This window comes from Acanthaster planci, linkage group LG11, assembly GCF_054643075.1.
Source record: "Acanthaster planci isolate LZ-2023a linkage group LG11, COTS_SCS, whole genome shotgun sequence".
In the NCBI taxonomy this organism is placed as follows: Eukaryota; Metazoa; Echinodermata; class Asteroidea; order Valvatida; family Acanthasteridae; genus Acanthaster; species Acanthaster planci.
Window position 1 is genome coordinate 15,843,127 of NC_141787.1, and position 20,094 is coordinate 15,863,220.

Consider the following 20,094-nt stretch of genomic DNA (forward strand, 5'->3'; position numbering starts at 1 on the left):
TTAATAACCATGGGTAAAAAGATTATTTGAAAATAATTTATAATTATCATAATACAGTGGTTTCACAACAGTGCGTCACCAGGAGTTTGCAACGCGTTGGCCAATTACAATGCGCGAAATCTGTCAACCCAGTGCGCTTTTGGAAAGGGTCGACAAATTTCGCACGTTGTGATTGGCCAACGCGTTGCAAACTCTTGGAGGTGCACCATTGCGAATCGCCCGTATTAATTTATAATTATTTATTAGAATGCATTTTTTTACATCATATGCAATGGCAGTACAGGTAATTCAATCAAAGTTCCACCACAGTCTCTTCAAAGTGACCGGCATTTCTACTGATATTACTCCGAGACTGTCTCGGAGAACAATATATGACCCTAGGACATTAGATAACCAGATCCTGCAACTTTGCAGTGAATGGCAAAGCACGGAAAGTGGAGATTTAGTTTTTTTTTCTGCCCACTAGCTCCCTTCAAGGATTAAGAATGTACCAGGGCGAACAGAACCAGAGGCAGGCTTGAAACTCCACTGATATTCAGCCCATATTATGGCACAATGGAATGACTACCCCCCCCCCATTTACGAAAGCCTGTTAGTGCCATAACTATTTCATTTTCGTGACCAGTTATTTTTTATTTCGGAGAGCAGCTGTTTTCAGTTTCGATAGCGTCTAGTAATATTTTCGAGGGCAGTAATTTTTTCGGGAACTTTATAAAACAAAGTACAGTGTACTGGTCGTGGGCTTTGCCTTAGTTTAATGTACAACAATAGGTCTGATGGCAGAAAAGTGGAGAAACAGAATTCTTTTTTCATAAATACCTCAGATGAGCGCGTAGTCTACTTATAATAGAGTACCGAAGTGAATACGTCACCCGCACAATTAGTGTGTAAAAGGCATTAGCGCGAAAACCAGCGCGTGAACCAACACGCGCGCGTACTCCATTCGTTTGCACTGCACTATCTTGTTCACAGTGACGTCACACTTCAGTACTCAATAACTGTCGGTGTTACCAGGTTACGCTATACGCTTGCATTGGATCGCTCGCGTTGGAGGCACAACCGGAACCTACGTCAGAGCCTGATTCAAGATGATGATAGGTTGCGCCTGGCATCGGAGGCACGACGGGCAAAACGCAAGAGTGCTCCCCCACCTGCAGACAGCGTCTTCCAGTGTAATCGCTCCGGTAGAGAGTGTCACTCCCACATCGGTTTTAACAGTCATAGCAGGCGCCGTTCCAACGCCAACTGGCGTCAAGGTGCATATTCATGGCCAGTTATGAATCAACGGATGTCTGTATATATATATTTATATTTTCGGAGTGGTTCCCTGGAATATATAAGAAAGCCACTGTAGTTATGACTGCTCTTGAAAATAAAAAGAGATGGCACACATGGGCTTTCGTACCACTGGGGCTGCGTTGGACCAATGTTCAAATACGACTTACTGAATTAACTGGCAAATTACACGGGTTTATGATTGTTGTGCCGACTGAAGCGAGTCAGTCAGCTGCGTGCATTGTGCGATATGCACACGCAAGTGGTAAGGCAAACTGATTTGCCTCTACCTGTCTGCAACCACCATGTCCCGAGTTCTCTCAAGAATGTATCTTTCCCTTCTTCTTGCCCTGATTTCTGCCAAAGCCGGTTCATCACTCCAGCAAGCGAGGGAGTCTGATCCTATCACGGACCAAAATGAGGCAAATGAATTTCTGAGACACTATACAGAGCAAGCGCAAATCATTATCTACGCCGGTGCACTGGCCAGCTGGGGATATTACACCAATGTCACTGCTTACAACCAGCAGAAAGACGTAAGTTAAACTTATTGTAAGATTCTTTACCGGAGAGCCGTAACGCTATTAAGATCAGAAGAAACGGTATTCACACATAGCACTGAAGTTATTTGAGCTCGATGCATTGAACGGTGTACATGTACATGTATATCATTTGGTCGACCATGTACGTACGACTCGCCTTGCGTCAGATCCACGTCTATTTATAAAATTGAATGAATATTTCGATTTTTAATGCTGGTATCGGCGAAGCATGCAACAGACGCTGCCATGTAACTGACCTTTATGGGTAATAACTCCTGTGCAAGTATACGAGGGAGTTCCGTGTTAAAATTCAAGCGAATAATAGCTAATTATTTGTTCGCGATGCCCGTATGGCGAGTCCATGTCTTGTGTTGGGGGAGGGCAAGGTGAGTTTTTCTTTCAAAATGACTGTCCCCATGGCCCCCAGAAAGATTGCGTCTCTACAATGCTTATCTTTCATTTATAAAATAGCCTCATGTCTCCTGGTGTTTTCACCTTGAATGTTAGCCTAAGGACATCATGCATTCTTTCAGATATTTTTTTCTCACGTGAATGCATCACGTAGGCTGCTGTAAAACCTTATAAACAGTTGCATAGTTGGACAAACTGAACAGCGCCCAGTTGTTCCCTGAAGCGCGTCCGTCATTGTCTGGGAATTCAGAAAAGTTGAGTTGAACGTTGCTAAACTCTGCATTTTGCGACTCAGTGTAAACGAACCGCTCGCAGGCTTTTTAAAACGTAGTCTGTTATAGCCTGGCTTACTGCAAGCTTAAATTTCTGTGTGGTTCGTCTGTAAACAGAATAATCCTAATGCAAACAAATATATGCTCATGTTGCAGAATTATGGGTAATTATATGGCGACGTTATCAATGGTGAAGTTTTATTCTTAACAAGAGAAGTAAGGCGATAAACCGTATTTATTTACACGTTATCTGTACACAGTGTTTGGTTGATGCATGATGAGAGTGTAAATAGGACCAATGATGGTGTAGGAACCAAGTCATAGTGGAATAGGGCAATCAGTGCCTTCAATCTTGAGTCCAGTTCTGCTCGAAGGCATACGAACAGTCAACACAGATAAGAAGAACACTATAATAAATGCTAAGTAATATTTACAGCGGGGGGATTAAGGTCTCAAATCTTTTTGTTTGTTTGTTTTCTATCAAGGCAGCTGTTACAACAAGGTTGTACTGAAGTCCAAATACACTGTACCTTGTTACAACAGTGTTCCACGGTACAGGGTATCAAGAGGGAGATTTAGGGTATCGAGCACGCCCCCCACTACCACGTACCTCCTTAGCACCGAACCTTCTGAGTTTCCCCAGTAAGGTCTTGTGATCATTTCGACACCAGTTTTGTGGAACATCAGACATGCCGTTCTCACGAAAATCCTATGATTTGTCCGATGCAGGTCATCCAAAAATAATGTCAACTTTTCTCGTTGCACGCGGGTCGACCCCCTAACAACAAAACCTTATGCTTGATTGAGTTGAAGGCCAGGCGCAGATTCAAGGGGGACCCCGCTCAAACACCGCTCGGGCCACCAAAAAGAGAAGATAAATATAAAAAGCAATTATATCGGTAACGACAAAATACTATCCTCTCCTGTAAGGGTTATTATTTTGTACATAGTAACAATGTAATAAATTACCTATGTATCCACAACAATCGGACATTGAAAAAAAATCTGACGGGCCTGACCCCTCTGGGAAAAATAGAGACTTCAGAATTGTACTAATTTTGAATGTCTTTACATGCATACTCAGTTTCAAAAAAGACCAGGCAGGCGAATTCTTAAGGGAACCGCCCCCAGCTGTGATAATGGAAAAAGCCAGGTCCTTGATATTTTGATGTTTGAACACATGTAAAAGCAGACAGTTGGCTTCCAAAGCCACCGACAATGGGAAGGTTTGCAAAATTAACATTAACATTTTCCATAACACAAAAATCAATGTTCCTGTTTAAATAAAAAAGAATTCAGCCCATCCAAACATTAACTCTCGAATAACGTACATGGTCGCCGTCATGTTGCATGCAACTACCAGCAATAACCACTTGTTCGTTCCCAGAGCGGCAGACCCACGAACAACAAACCGAGCTGTTCGTGAAAATACGAGAACCAGCCACGCTAATTCTAAAACCGTGATTTTGAAAAGTATGTGGCAAAACAATGAGCGAAGCGACGGATGGCAGCGCGTCCATTGCGCATTACGTGCAACGTATTTACATTGCCTGTATTTGTTTAGGCCTACATGTGCTTCCGACTACGTTCACCTGTTTTTGCTCTTCGGTACTGCTATATTTTTTTCAAATGTTGTAACCGCATTGTTTTGAATCCCTATGGGCCAGATTAAGTAAATACAGGGGGTCTTTTACAATCGAAAAATGGCTTCATAGAATTTATGGCTGGGATTCTTCAACTGTGCGTAAATTCCATATACCGAGGGGTGAATTAATGAATTTACCCATAGTTTTGATTTTAGTCAGGCCCCGCGTAGATCACGACCCCCCCCCGTAGTTTTGAATGGAACCTGGCGGTCTATGCGTTTATATGGCCGTTTTCCAATACTCAACTTCGGCTCCGTCTCAGGCTTCACCTGTTTTTTAATTAGCTGACTTTGAAGCCGTAAGCGCAGTAATTAGTCTAATAGTGCCACAAAACATCAAATAAGATGCAAGAGAGCCAGAAATTACAGTAATCCAATTTAATTTAAACGCTTCAGGCCCACAATCAGGGATTGGTTTTGGGAACGAAGCCTCAGACGGAGCCCAAGTCGCGTGTTGGAAAAGGGCCGATGTCTGTGATCCGCCCTGAGCTGAAAGGCACCCTCATCGGCGATAGAGAGGTAGACTGGAACGAAGTTTTCCAAGGAAGTTCTTGCACGCGTTCGGCATGCACGCGAAGACCTAGTCTTGGTTCCAAGACCTTCCAGTTGTTCCATAACACCGCGAACCATCACGCGTACTATACATGTACATGTATGTACATCTACATCTACATGTACAGGGTGCTATATCACCTCATGAATCGTTATCATAACGATTCGTGTGGTGATAGCGCCCTCTAACAGTGTAGGCCTACGTGTGTGGTTCTTGTCACGGAATAACTACTGGAAGTTCTTGGAACTAAGGCTGCATCCGAATCTCTTGTCTAGAGTTAGGTCTAGGTCTTTGTTCCATTGGAAATGCGTGGAGACGCGCAGATAATAGACCTAGCCGTACCTCTGGAAGCCCGTTTCGGACACGGCCCAAGACTAGCGAAGACAAAACATTCCAGAAAAATTCTTTGCGCGTACTCAGTTTGCTCTGCGTCAAACGCACAACATAAACTCGAGCGCCTACACGCATTGAGTTCGTACCAAAGCACCAACAATTTCATTTAAAAACACGCCCTCTTTTGTTCCCGCTCTGAGCGGATATGGTTCGGGGGAGAGAGATGAATCTCACTGCCTATAAAGTAAACCGCGTTTCTGTCCTTTCTTTGTTGTTTGCAATTGACATCTTTAGTAAGGAATTATAGCCTTCACAAAATTGATGTTAGAATTCGTAAAACGGATCCCAAAGGTTAATTGTTGCTTGGTTCCCGTTCAAATAGGTGGAGGCTAGTCTAGTTTCAGCCGCATTTCGACAAGAGGCATACCAGAACGCAAGTCGATTTGATGTAAGCGGCTTTGATGAAGATGTTAAGCGGCAATTTCAAAAGATCAAAGACATAGGAACGGCTGCACTGGAGCCTAGCAAGGTTGAAGAGGTATGGTTTGCGTTTAAAAAATATTTATCGACTTAACCAAGGCTAGTATCAATCACTCATCGGGATATAGTTGAATCTCTGTAAGTTAATATTTCAGTGAATTAAGAGACACAAAAAAATTAAATTAACATTTTTCGAGCCATTTTCATTTTTTAGTTTCTATTATCACAGTTGTCAGGTACTTGAACATTCGTGCAACAGAATGGAAAGTATGACCTGAATCTGCCCCGAGCTGAAGTGCGCCCCCAATCGGTGAAAAGAAGGACAGGTGGTTACAAGCGGGTTCTTGCACGCGTACTGCCTGTACGCAAAGACTATAGGGTGCGTTCGATTAGCTTCCCTGATACACCAGTGTTACACGCAAGGGAAGCCTCGAAATGAGGCTAATCGAACGCTGCAGCGTATTTGCCAAAGCATTCTGGGAAAAAGGTCAAGTCCCCGCCACGTTCCATGATATCCATGCTCGAACAGTCCATCCGTGATCATTACACTCGGGCAGCCCCTAGAGACCCGCTCGCCAGCTGGGCTAGTGGTGGCTGACACCAGGGCAGGCACAAAGATCACGTGATGGCTAAACGAACGCTCTGGTGTAAGTTTGACTTCCACGTGTAAGCTAATCGAACGCACCCACAATAATGGAGATCAATGGGAGTGAATTAGTTACGCGTACTCAGCGTGCTCTACGTTAAACGCGCATATACTTGCGCGCCTCATGGCGTAACTTTGCGGTGAGTACCAAGAAACACGTCCTCTTTTGTTCCAATCGGAGCGGATATGCACTTCTTTCTAATTACCTTGACAGTACAATAATGTGGTGAATAAGATGACTGACAACTACAGTGCTGGCACCGTCTGCAAGGAAGACCAACCAACAGAATGTTTGCAACTAGAGCCTGGTAAGGATGTAAACTGGATACATTATTCAAATATTGTACCATCCGATGTAAATGACGTATTTGTATTTGTACAAATTGATAATTCATCTTTTGAAAAAAAAATTTGTAAATTTCTTTGTTTATCTGTGTATCTAAATTCCTGCATGCTGTTGTATTGTATTTGTCATTTTCTGCCTTGTCTGTTTGTCTGACCGACAATCTGTCTGTTTCGTCTGGTTCCTTAACAGGTTTGGCCCACATCATGGCCACCTCGACCAACTGGGATGAATTAGTCTGGGCCTGGAAAGGCTTCCGCGATGCAGTCGGGGTACCAAACAAACCCCTTTACAAAAAGTTCGTCAAACTGGCAAATGAAGCAGCAGTGGCCAACGGTGAGATAGAGAGTCGCTTCTGGTGCCATGGTTACTCATAACCAAAGAGCAGTTTCTCCTAAAAGAAAAACATGGAACACATCATCACAATCGAATTCTAATGCGCAATCGCTATTGTTTTCCTTTAGGTCATGCGGACATGGGTGCTTATTGGCGCTCTGATTATGAAAGCGCCACCATCGTCGATGAAGCTTACAAGATCTACGATCAAATACTGCCCCTCTACCAACAGCTACACGCCTATGTAAGACGCATCATGCACAAAACCCATGGCTCGAAAGTTGATGTCAAGGGAAAAATTCCATCCTGTTTACTAGGTAAATATATTTTTACAATGAACTCTATCCATTAGAATCTTTATTTATGTTACTTGAAAGCTTTCGCGTGATTGCTTGCTATTTCAACACAACAATTCAAATTTAAACTGAAATTAAACAAGAATGACAATTTCCTATCACAGGTGATATGTGGGGACGGTTCTGGGGCAATATATTTGGTCAGGTAGTGCCGTATCCAGATCGGCCAAACATTGATGTTACAGATACCATGGTTGCCAAGGTAAGATTGCCTGACAAGAATGGGTCGAACTTCTTTGGTCGGATGAATTAGGAATTACAAAAATCCGACTTTTACCAATATACAGTTAGTGAGAATTCAGACAGCACAGGAACATGTGAAAGCTGTCTCGTTTTAAAAGAAAACCAGGATACTGGAGTGGATGACATTTGACCAATCGGATTTCTAATTCGATAAATAGAGATTCTATGTGAGGATTGTTTTTCATTTTGCTCTTCGCTCATGCTCTTTACGGCAGAATTTCACTCCGCGGATAATGTTTGAGCTTGCCGACGACTTCTTCGCTTCCCTTGGTCTGCTGCGAGTCAATCCGGCCTTCTGGAGCAACTCTATGATTGTGAAGCCCAAGGACGGCCGACAGGTCGTGTGTCACCCCTCAGCATGGGATCTGGGAAACGGGGAGGACTTCAGGTGGGTTAGAAGGGGCAACTAATTCAACTGGGAAAAAATGATAAGTTATGCAGGTAATATTTCCATAAATGTAGCTCGCGTGGTAATCTGAAAATTGTATTCAGGTTCGACGTCTTTTTTTCGTCTTTCCGCATCCTAGGGTTAAGATGTGCACAGAGGTCACCATGGATTTCTTTCAAACCATTCATCATGAGTTGGGCCACACCCAGTACCAGATGCAATACAGCGACCTGCCCTTCCCGTTTAGGGACGGTGCCAATGGTGCCTTCCACGAGGCAGTTGGAGAGGTCATGACCTTGTCGATATCCACCCCTGCTCACTTGTCACACCCAGACATAGGTTTACTGGAACCGGGTAGCGGCACTGACGAAGGTGCATTTCTAAATGTTCTGCTATTTTTCTAACATCCTCAGGACTCCAGCCGAATAAAGATTCCACGTGATATACATGTAGCATTAATAATTGAGTTGATGCTCTGCTCTATCTTTAGAAACTGACATCAACTTCCTTTTGAAGACGGCATTGAACACCATTGGTACTCTACCATTCAGCTTAGCGTTGGATCAGTGGCGATGGGATGTTTTCGCTGGTGACATCAGTGAAGATAAATGGACCGAACGGTGGTGGCAACTTAAGTAAGTTTAATACACAAAAGAAGCCGACTTCTTGAAGAATCGATCGGTTCCTTGGATCAGGAGCTAGTCACGTTATGATTTCAGGAACTGTAGATGGTCAGTATGTTCAAGGCGTGTTGACCCGTTTGACCGTATTAACTCGACACAATTGGAGTCAAAGTATCCTAATATAGGTGAAACTCCGGCTGGAACTTTAACTTGAAACAGCTATTGACCAAGGAAAGCAAGAAAATGCTGTCATCTGCAGGTTAAAAAGGTTAAATTGGTACCGTTTTTGTTATGTTATTTTCTCTGGACGATTCAGGCATGACCTTGTGGGCACTGAGGCGCCCGTATCACGGACTGAAGATGATTTTGACCCTGGCGCTATGTATCACATCGTGGTGGCCTATCCGTTCCTTGGGTAAGCAAGAGGTTCAAAAACTTCAACGACAACGTCACACCATCCCTCCATTAGGCCTATTCACGCCTGTCAAATCTATCTAATCACAGCAATCAGTGAAATAGGTTAGGTAAGACAAATGGCGGATCCGGTTTCACGTGGTGGTGTATTTGACATACTGATTTTGGGCTTGTTTCTCATTGCAGATACTACATGCGTACCATTATCCAGTTTCAGTTCCAGAAAGCCCTTTGTGATGCCGCGGGGCACACAGGACCTCTCCACCGATGTGACTTCTATAAGTCCCAAGAGGCAGGAACCAAATTCGCGTACGAAAAGATTTCATGTTGTTGCAACAAAACCTTAGATTCTGCAACAGCTATTTTCATTCATCTCAATTAAGATAACAAAAAGATATTTCAATGCGACACAAGTGATGAACGGTGGAGCTTGATTTATCTAATTTAGTACGTTTAATAACCAATAATATAGCCTTTATGTATTTTGTCTTATGCATTTATCCCATAAGCTACGTTCACTACTGCCATTTTGGCGGGTAGTGGTCAAAGCCGGGGCATAGAAAAGCAAAGTGAAGTGACTACCGATTGACAGAAATCGATGCCACGCACCTGATATCAATCACCTAACTCTTGGGAACGGAAACTTGAACAACTTTCCGTTTAATTATATGTAAAAAAATAAAAGTTTAATTATATATATAAAAAAATACATCTTGAGAATTTTCCGTTTGTGTTTGTTCTCTTTTAGCAACATGTTGAAGCTGGGCTGTAGTAAGCCCTGGCCGGACGCCATGGAAGCCATCACGGGTCAAAGGGCAATATCTGCCGACGCTATCAATGCCTATTTTGAGCCACTGATGACGTGGCTCACAGAGACCAATCGAAAGAATGGAGAACAGATTGGCTGGAAAGGTAAGTTACTTATTTGAACTTAGTCTACCTACAATATGCGAGACATTTTTATGTTGTCTGCCACTCTCCAATGCCGGGCCTTACACAGAAGTTCAGCTATAGAACATTCGTTAACGTGAATCGAAATATATTGACAGGAAGCAGAAACGTTTGTCCATGAAAACACGGGACTGTCTACCGATATGAGCAGATTGGAAGATGTTTATCTAGTAGCTGAGTACCTCATTGTCAGTTTAAGTTAAGGTGAAACTCAGCAGTACAATTTTTCAACTAAAACGTTTTGGAAATGTACCGTTTGTTTATAGGCAATCGAGGATTTTCATAGCGACAAGGTAAAAAGGGTATTGTACATGTATTATCAATTAGCAATAGTAAATTCCTTTCGGTTGAGTGGTAGTTAACCTTGGTGAGGATTCTTTTGAATCATTGCTCACAGCATGTTATTATTTTGTCCCATGTTTCTGTGATTATGCATGCACGTGACTTGTTTTGCAGTACCATGAAGTAAACAGGTTTTTTTTTTACACACATCAAGCACAAAGTTGGTATGAAATTGAAAGGGGCGGATCCAGGAAGGCTTGGGGGTGCACGCCCCCTTCCCTTGATTCAAGAAGGAAAAATAAATAAATGAAAAGAGAAGAAAAAGAGGGAGGGAGAAGAAAAAAAGAGGGCTCAGCCCCATAAATGTGACAAAGGCATAAAAAGGGGTCATACTGCCTGACATTGCACCATGGAACTCCTAGTTGAATCCACCTCCGTGCCCTTAAGCGAGCCATAGACCCCACGCGCTCGCGGGCGTTACACCATTGCTGCTTTAGTTCACACCCCCCCCCCTTTTTGGAAAATTCTGGATCGGCCCCTGATTGGGATCATGCATGCATCATACATTCGATAAAGAATTAATCAATTATTCACAGAAAACACAAAACAAAATTAATCTCCCAAAATGGACAAGAAGTGGTTTTATTAAGCAGCCTTCAGACATTCTTGTATGATGAAACTACCGTATCCAAAAGCGTCAGTAGCGTTTACTTATATATTACTATATTGTTTGATTTGTTTGGTTGTGTCTTTGTTTTCAATCTTTCTTAAAACTTGTATCTCCTATTCCGCAGCTCCGGGAAACGGTGCCATTTTGCCTAATGTCTCGCTGGTGGTGTTGGTACTCTGCCTCTTGGTAACCTCACGGCTGCTGTAGCTCGGACAGACTTCAGGATTAATTGTTGGATTAAGGATATGACTCCTCAAAAAAACCACTGTCTTATTTTCTGGCACCTGACGGAGGTGGTTACACTGTGGCTTAAAGGAAAACAAGTAGAACAAACTTCTACCAGTTTCACTTCCAATGGTCAAGCATCTCGTGTTATTCCTGACAGAAAGAATAAAATTCTGTTGTCTTACTTCGTGTCTGTGCGACGAATAATTTTTCATTTATTTTACAGTTCCGTAAAGTTTGGGCTGCAGTTATTGTTTTGTCAGATTTGAGCCTCCGACAGACATCGATTGGATTCTGCTCGAAGCTTCGACTAAAATATGCACTTCTTCTTTTCATGTATTACCATTTTTTCCTAATTAAACCTTTAGGCTTGTGTTGTTCCAAATACATTTCATAACAGATCAAATATCAAACGAACGAACACATACTTCTCCTCATAAGGCCATACAACCAGCTGCTTGGGTACAAATTACTCATACCAACCTTTTAGCTACCAAAAAGTATACAGCAGTATAAACAACCTGCCGAGATTTGTCTCATGTTTTATATTGTAATATCAATATTTTTGTACAATGAGACATAAGATTACATTTTCTTTTTTGATATTCGCTAGTTTATAGCTCACTAATCACGTTGATTCCTTGCTGTAGTCGCTCATACATCTCGTGTTGGTAAAATGTACGGAAAGCCTGGTATCAAGATTATCAATAATGTGCTATTGTGATCAAGTTAAAATATCAAAATTGACAGATCAATTCATAGAATTGAATTAAGCTTTTTACAACCCAGAATTCAAACCCTATTTGTGAGATTTTATCGATCTTGTAGTTGAAATTATTGTTCTCTAATGTGACGCAAATAAGTGTCGCCTTAAACATGAGTAATCTACGTTATCCAAGTTCTTAAAGTGCATGTTTAAATTTCCTTTTTTTCTTATGTTGTTGGTGAACTACCAAGTTTCCTCTGGAATGGGTGGATTTTCTTGTGAGGGCATTTCCGTTTTTTCCTCGGCAAAGGGATCTTCACTGAAGGAGGAAGTTGATCCTTCCACTTGCCCTGATAAACAGATCAATCCAAATAAAACTAAATGATTTTATTAATGAGTCAATACGCATAGGACTTAGACCTATCTGTGTCGAAGATGTAACTTTTGTTGTTCAGCGAGAAACAATTTAGAATCGAATTCACATTATGATTTTTCTCAATTAAAATATTCCTCACAATACCGCTTAGGCCTAATTAACAGAAAAACCATAAACAAGATTTACTTTTAACTTGTCCTTTTCGATTTTGAAGAAGTCCAAGATTTTGTCAAAGATAAAAATCAGACCTGTAGATAAAGCTCCTCTGAACCGAAAATCAACATGCTATAAATGGCGCAAACGTGACTTACAGTGAATGGCTGGCCAGACGACTTGAGGCACTCTATGTCTAGTGGCGCCTCGTTGATGACGTACTGCCATAGCAACTTCACACTCGGTGTCCAGGTCATGTGAAGAAAACAGTTGGCTACTGCTGATGGCGATGTCAAATTGACGTCATGAGGTGAGTCCCCAGTCCTGAAGGAGGGTAAAAGGCGCAAAGCTCGAGTCCCGTATGACCGACCTCGATACTTAGACCTATCAGGGGTTTGATATCACGGTTTCATCGATTCCACCGGTCAGCACGGACAAACCCAACTCTGCTCCTCTGCCTGATTTTACCTCAATTTGCTTTGTACAGTTATCACAATAGTAAACTAACCGAACACCCAAGCACGCGTAGAAATGAATAAACTGAACAAGTATAAACCAAACGTTGCTCAACCGAAACTGATGCCAATGTTTAGGTGCGGCACTGAAAAACAGCCAGTCTTTCACCTCACCTGCTGTCGACAGTTTTGAAGAACGCCGCTAGAGCTGTGCTGGCAATGGTGCTCTTGCATACCTCTAGGTTGATGCTGGGATAGTAATGCATGTAGTTCACGCACATCTCATCTTGTATACCAAATCCACCCTATAAAGAAATGAGATTATTAAAGTGGGATGTTACAGTTGTGAGAATAGTTAGAGTGGAACGAGAGGAAGGCGGTTTTCGGGTTCATTTCATTTCCTTCTCATCCAAAAGTGTAGACAAAGCCTCCAAATGTAGCCTCATCCCGCAAAAGGGCCGTAAAAAGTTACATGAAAAAGTTTACGATTTTTGCCTCCCCCCCAAAAAAGGATCGCCTTGGACGTGCCAATCTCTGGCTAGAATTGCAAATAATGTCTAGGCCCCAATGCATTATTCCGTATTTAAACTGGTCGGGTAGTATATTAATTGACGATAGTCGTTGGACCGATTGAACGATTCTCATTTTCTGGTTTTATTACAAAAATAAATTATGTTAATTTGCAAGGTTTTCGTTGGCGATGCTGTTTTCAGGACCAGTGGCGTAGCTAGGATTTTACTGGTGGGAGAGCATCAAACGGGGCACCAGCTTTCAGTGGTGTATTTTTGGGGGCACGTTTTTGTTAGCCTTGTTCAATATCCATTTCTCCGGTTTTTTTCAGTGGGGGGGGACCAGGAATGGGGGGCACGTGCCCTCCCAGCCCCCTCCCCCGGCTACGCCACTGTTCAGGACCTACTCAGGTCGCTACTCACCAAGGTAACATTTTGTCTTGCTGATGTGTCGTATCTACAAGTAGTTATCAGGGCATCTCCCTACAGCAAGTAAGAGAATGTACACATTAAAGACTAGATCCAGAAAAGTGCTGTTCCATTTTGGTGAGAACGGAATCGATACGGGAAGTGCTGTGTCAGCTCCTGGCTTTGGGTCGAGAAGCGTCATTTGGCCGGCGGATGTTGACAAAGGCTGGTGTTCTGTACTACTCTACGCGCTCATGACATGGAGTCTCGATAGAAATTTGCATAACAGCTATCACTACCCTGAAGATCCACTCCGACTGACATGAGGATATGTTTGTGGGTGCCGAGCTTCATACATCAAGTCCGAACTAATGCTCAATACAGCCAGGCATTAATTATAGAGGTTTAACTCTTTATTTTCGCTGCAAGGGTATATTTCATTTCATTGTGTAAGTATGTATTATGTTGTTAAAATAATGGAACTTACCGGAAGTACAGTGACGTCTTTTTGAAGAAATCGAATTTCCTAGTTTTAAGAACAGAAAGCGAATAATTTGACAGCAGGTACAGGTTTATGGTTATTTTAATTTAAAGTTCTATTGTTCGGGATGAGACTGATAATTACCACGTTTGTGTTAGAAAAAATCATTTGAATTTCAGAGTATTCATTTGAAAGGTGAAAATAGAGGTTCAAATCTTGTGCCTGGAACATTGCGTTGTAGTGATCGTCCCTGTTGAGTTCTTTCATCTCTACGCCATTGCGGATGTGTTTGGTCCAAATAGCTGTGCCGCTGAGGTGAGTATGAAGCTGGGAGGCGAACACACGGATGCCTCGGTCTGGAATCCCCTGAAGAATACAGAGGGAATCAAGTCCTGTCTTTAATTATTTTCCTTTTGTCGGGACATTTATGTCGTGCAAATTATCATCCAAAAATAACAGCATCAAGATTAAAAAATGAGCACCAGTGCAGTGAATATAACCGCTTTAAAGTAGTGAATCACGTTCGATGCACATTTTTGCTTTTGCATTTTAGCTGACGTCAAACAGGATAACGATAGTTGTAAATATGGCCCACAACCAAGTATAAACATTCTAATTACAAGCATAGCCTCATATTGTAGTCTTTGGTTCAGCCCATCTTGTCGTTGGAGTTTGGCTATCTTGTTTAAACACTTTTAACGATTGGAGGTCGATCAGTTAAAGAAAAAGAGAGATTGCTACTGCAAAGAGCAGTACCTCGTTATGAGGTTGTGGAAGGTCACGTGGTTCTAGGTCTGAAACCCACCTTGTCTGTACAGTCTGGGGAGCAATATCCTGTAACGTAGAATCCATTCGACTCTGGAGGTATAGAAAGATTTGGCGAGTAGGTAGCTCCAATCTCCAAGATACCTGCGTCGTAAGGTCTTAGTGAGGACGTGTAGTGAAAGCGAATCCCAGAACTGTCCAGAACTCCTTGAGGGGAAAAATAGCCAACATGCGATTTAAGTCAAAAGGAAATTACCATTTGAGTCTTACGTTTTCTTCCACGAATTAAAGTTTCTTGACCAGTCGTTTTCTTCGGAAGGCAACCAAGATCATGGGGACTAAATGTTGCGGAAGATGTTTTTTTTCCTTTCATGTTAGTACACGGGGCTTATCCGGGCCTCGCCTCACCTTCTCTTAGTCTGGGGTTGTTGTAGTGGACTTGGAGCACGACGTACGATGAGACGCTAGATCCACCAATCGGTACACCAACCTCCTCGGGGTAAAAGAAGGCCTGAGGGCAGTTGTAAAAATACACAATCAACTCTGAAGCAAGCTAATTTGGATAAATGACGAGAATGAAGTTGATACAAAGTTATTAGTTTCATAAGGTTGTAGCTTATGCATAAAACAGAAATGCGTCCTACCTTGGCCCCCATGGCCCAGGCGCCAATCACCCGTCTGCACGATGCCAGCTCGGCAGGTAGGTCCTCGCCTTCACATTCACCATTGTAGTCTGGTACTTTGACTCCGGCCGGGAGAATACAGTGGAATACCTCCATGTGGTGCACGATGCCCTCGTTGCCAGGGGTAACCACTGCTTCGTACTACAGATAAAAGCAACGTTGGACAAATTTTGCGCGAGAGGCTTAAGATTTTTGACACTGTACTAACAATGATTTCTGAATTTTGTAACTGTCAGCGACTACATTTTTCAAGAAGTAACAGCGACAGAGATGAGAGCGTACTTGTTCAAAGGGGGTGGTGTACACTAGCATGATGAGTGACCAAACGAATTATAATAAACCTCTCCGATTAAAATGCCAACCTGAATTATGTGATGATCTTCCTCAATATCGGGGAATTTCTGCACCCTGCACCAATATGTCGTAGCTTGATTTGGTATTGCTGTCTGTACAAAAGTAATAAGTAATAAATAACCATCGCCATTATGAAAACAATTATGTTTTTACAATGCAAATGTAATCATTATCATTCGACAAATAAATGTAACTCTCAAGCCATTTTACCTTTATCTTAAATTTTTATAAATAATGCAACTTAAATCGATCATTTTGTCTCCAAAATGCTTCACCTTCTTTAGGCCCTACATCTAACGCATGCAAAGTTGGCGCCGTTTCAGCGGAAAGATAAAGTTACCTGTTCCCTGTGGCATATTTGTGCGTTCGTCAGTTTTAGCGCGTTTTTCCCTTAGCCGGCAAGGGTTATTTCAATGTTGACTGTACTGCTCACAGCTGACAGGTGAAAATCAATGTACGTGTACTTCGCCGTCGTTTGAAGCACGAATATGATTTAGGTGTTGCATTTGAATTGTGAAATGACTTCAGAAGGCAATCAATTCTCTTCGTCCTGCAAGTGCAATTGGCTGCATGACCAGTCAAGACAAAAAAACTCTTCTTTATTGGCTATGTTGAAAGACGCCCGCCCATGTAGTTTGTTCAGTTTAGTGAGGCTCAACTTGAAAGACAAAGTTGACTCTCGCTCGCTCCCTAATTTCAATTCCCGTGGAAACATCCCCAAGCAAAGAAGGAAGAATACTAAATTAAATGTGTAACTACAGGTGCCGCACGAAGCTGTATAATTTGATGTGGCTGGTTTCTGTATTGATAAATCGTGACTTGAATCAAATCTTTGGACCCAAGTAAGATACACCAGTACATGACAAGTTGAACCAAATTTATCGCAACCGAATGTGGCAAAACAACCGAGTTTGTAATAAATGAGCGTTATTTGTCAATATCTGACAACAAAGTGATTTCTTTGGCATCAGTTTTACTTGTTCAGTTTTAAAACCTTTTATTTGCTGATACTCACATTGTGCATGACGATGTCGGCGGTCTTCACATTGGGTGGCAACGGAGGAGAACGCCTGGTACTCTTCAAAAGTTGAGCACGTTGGAAAGCAATTTCTGCTTCGCGCGGGTCAATGTACCCGGAGGAAATGCTGGAGTGGCTTCCCCGTAGATAGAATAAATTCACTGTTCCACTCTGCAGGACGAACAAAAAGAGTTGATGGTAGTTCGAGTTCTTTATGGTTCTTGTGAATTTTGTACTTTGGGCTACAATAGACGACATTAAAACCGACAAAATTTTTGCTGAATGATAATGTTTTAAGTGGAACTTCTTTCCTATGGAACTAGTTATGTGATACGTTTATTTTAAATTTCCCATAAAATAGTTTTCTTTTTCCCACCCGTCGGAAAGGCTGTGATATAGTTTGTCTGTCTGTTGGCTATACACGAAATACATCTGAGGGAGAAGAGCTCGACAAGAGTAACTCACATTTCGAGAATTGGCCGCGGGTGAAATGCGATTCCAAGACCAAGCTGAGCAAGGACTTCCACTGCATGGCTTTCACTTCTTTTTCAGTAAGAAGCCTACAGGGAATATGGCCGTTTCACAATAGTGCGCCTCCAAGAGTTTGCAACGCGTTGGCCAATCACAAGATGCAAAATCTGTCCACCCTTTCCAAACGCGCATTTGGTCGACAGATTTCGAGCACTGTTATTGGCCAACGCGTTGCAAACTCCTGGTGGCGCACTATTGTGAAAAGCTCGTATTGTTTTAGAAATATCGGCGTGGTGCAAACAGATAGATTTTCTATTCTTTTTTGAGTATGGGGCGCATGGCATGATATGATTACAGACACATGAATTGAAACTTTCATGGTAGATGTTGCAATAATTTCCGCATATGTAGCAGTTATTACAATCAAAAACAATACAAGCGATTCACAATAGTGCGCCTCCAAGAGTTTGCAATGCGTTGGCCAATCGCAATGCAGGAAATCTGTCGACTCAATGCGCGTTTGGAAAGGGTCGACAGATTTCGCGCGTTGCGATTGGCCAACGCGTTGCAAACTCTTGGATTCGCATAATTGTGAATCGCCCGTATTGCTTCAAGCAATGCATCATCATATCATATTTATACAATACAATGTACATCGATAAGATAGTCGTGACGATCGCAGGTGTCGAATTTTCTCCGGAACTCAACCTCCAGGTGGGCGGGGGACTCGTCGTTTCCACCCACTCCAGGTGAAACCCTCCACCCGAGGAGCACGTAGTCATGATCGTTCCCATCCTCGTGTACTTCACCCGTGTCGTCCGTGTACGCTTCCTTGGGCCCAGAAAAAGCACAAAAATCACATTTTGGTACAAGAGTTAATTAATGGTTATGCTCATAACAGTTTCTGTTCTTTTTAAATGCTTCATAATTCGATCCACTTTTTCCTGTTTGTACACAATGATAGCTCCGTACTTTTTCACTAAAGAAATATAATTTTATTTGTTGAGTGAGGAAGTCGACCGACAGGCTAATGGCAGATCCTGGGGGAGTCCACTGGAGTCATGTCTTTCTCCACAAAAGGAGCAAGGTTTTAATGATGAAAGAGAGTATAAATTCACATCCTAATAGCCCAATGGCTCGTCTTCCCTTTCAAGATCTTGTATTTGGCTCTTTTCTATTTTAACTCATTCTTCCGATTTCCTGTTCCATGAATTATTTCATGGTATTTTTCTTGCTCGTATCCCCTCTCACAAGCCTTCTGTACAGGCTTCTGTACATCATTACCGGTATGTTTTCTAAATCAACAGCCAAAAATGACAAAAACCCTGAATTTTGCTCATTTCATAATCACGACCGCAAATAATGAGCCGCCAGCAAACGGCGCTCCGTCGAAACTGCAGACGGACGACAGACACCCTATACAACATCTATGGTGTATTTCACAGAGGGGAAAAATTATGTGAGCTTTGTATTGCCGATCGCACGGGACGTGATATGTCAGATTAGGTGACAATTCTGCATCGATTTGGTTAGCTTTAGGCTGTCTGTTGTGTGTCTTAATAGTTGAACTGTACGCTGCTGCTTCCAAGAAAAAAATACTGTTTTCGTTGGCTGAATATCTTAAGTTTTGGATTGTCTTTTACATTTCAACCAAGTGAAGTATAGTCAAAGACACAATTAGAATTTGTTTAGAAAAAAAAAGGTAACAGGCATTTCTCAATCGTGTAGTTTATTAAACAGTTTGGGGTTTGCATCATTTTAAATCCCCGTCAATTCTTTTACTTAGTAACATTGCAATTGCTCCTGATTGGTTTTAAGACCATTATTATTTTACTCTTTCTTCTACCGTAAAACTACGTTAAAAAGCCTGCTGGTGCTCTCGATTTCAGTTTTTTATTTTCACTTTATTTATTTTGAACAAACATCGTAAACTTGAAAAGTACTACCTTCATTACACTATACGACTGTAGATTTAATGGCGCAAGTGAAAAAAAAACAATGAAACTAACTCCCACTGGATTTACAACAAAACTCACCGTAAGTTTGAGTTCCCCTTGTGGAAATTCAAACACAACGAGATCCGCGTTGCTGAGTGTCCCATCAGGAGACATTCCAAACGCAAACCATTCTCCGTTTTCCCTCAGTGTGCCGCCATATATCAGCGGAACGCTCAATCTGAAGTCGACCGTCTCCTTCTCAAAATCAACGGCCCAGAACAGCGTGGCCGCTTGGTCACTGTCTTGTCCCTCGGCAACTAGTAAGATGCTGTAAGGAAATGCAGAATGTGGCTCACTGCAAACAGGATAATAGAACCCTCCTGTTACAGCGTACAAGAGGAACAATGATGCTGCCAACATTTTTCCTAAAAGAGAGAATTTCGAAGAATTCTTCGTGTAATTTCAGTTTTTCCTGCTCTATTCTAAAGCACATTAAGCTATCCTGACGTGACTAAATCAACTTGGAGAGCGTGTATCTCTTTTATAACTGCGATGTTCTCTATTCACCGTAATAAGTTGGGTGATGACGGGGGAGAGCAGCCAATAGCGCTGGCCAGCCTTCGCGACACACGGAAATTCCAAACCATCGATCGTTCATTAGTCTATGATGGTAACGTCACACATCACTCGCATTGACTGCTAACCGTTTAAATTGGATAGTGGGGTTTGCGGGTAAAATTTATGCCAAACACGTCAGGTTGGAAGGATCATCGTAGTGCAGGCTACGTAT

General features: G+C 42.2%; 2 protein-coding genes across 3 annotated transcripts; one reads left to right on the forward strand and one right to left on the reverse strand.

Annotated features, from left to right (window-relative positions):
• The first annotated feature begins 1,460 nt into the window (after positions 1 to 1,460).
• LOC110976389 (angiotensin-converting enzyme-like) lies at positions 1,461 to 12,098 on the forward strand. 2 transcript variants are annotated; one of them, XM_022229602.2, is made up of 14 exons: positions 1,461 to 1,811; positions 5,414 to 5,569; positions 6,372 to 6,465; positions 6,693 to 6,836; positions 6,965 to 7,153; positions 7,297 to 7,394; positions 7,651 to 7,823; positions 7,963 to 8,195; positions 8,314 to 8,458; positions 8,763 to 8,861; positions 9,047 to 9,169; positions 9,609 to 9,772; positions 10,078 to 10,104; positions 10,888 to 12,098. In XM_022229602.2, the coding sequence occupies exons 1-13, from the start codon at positions 1,581 to 1,583 to the stop codon at positions 10,095 to 10,097; spliced, it is 1,869 nt and encodes a 622-aa protein (XP_022085294.2). In that variant the 5' UTR covers positions 1,461 to 1,580; the 3' UTR covers positions 10,098 to 10,104; positions 10,888 to 12,098. The 2 variants fall into 2 exon arrangements, with proteins under 2 accessions (XP_022085294.2, XP_022085293.2); XM_022229601.2 differs by lacking the exon at positions 10,078 to 10,104 and having other exon boundaries at positions 1,462 to 1,811.
• LOC110976390 (dopamine beta-hydroxylase-like) lies at positions 10,706 to 19,851 on the reverse strand. The gene is made up of 13 exons (XM_022229603.2): positions 19,404 to 19,851; positions 18,022 to 18,198; positions 16,894 to 17,067; positions 15,887 to 15,970; positions 15,486 to 15,665; positions 15,250 to 15,352; positions 14,882 to 15,048; positions 14,299 to 14,442; positions 14,083 to 14,121; positions 13,611 to 13,670; positions 12,853 to 12,983; positions 12,382 to 12,547; positions 10,706 to 12,044 (listed from the first exon to the last, which is right to left on the reverse strand). Exons 1-13 carry the CDS (start codon positions 19,722 to 19,724, stop codon positions 11,922 to 11,924), a joined length of 1,869 nt encoding a protein of 622 aa, XP_022085295.2. The 5' UTR covers positions 19,725 to 19,851; the 3' UTR covers positions 10,706 to 11,921.
• Between the last annotated feature and the right edge of the window lie 243 nt (positions 19,852 to 20,094).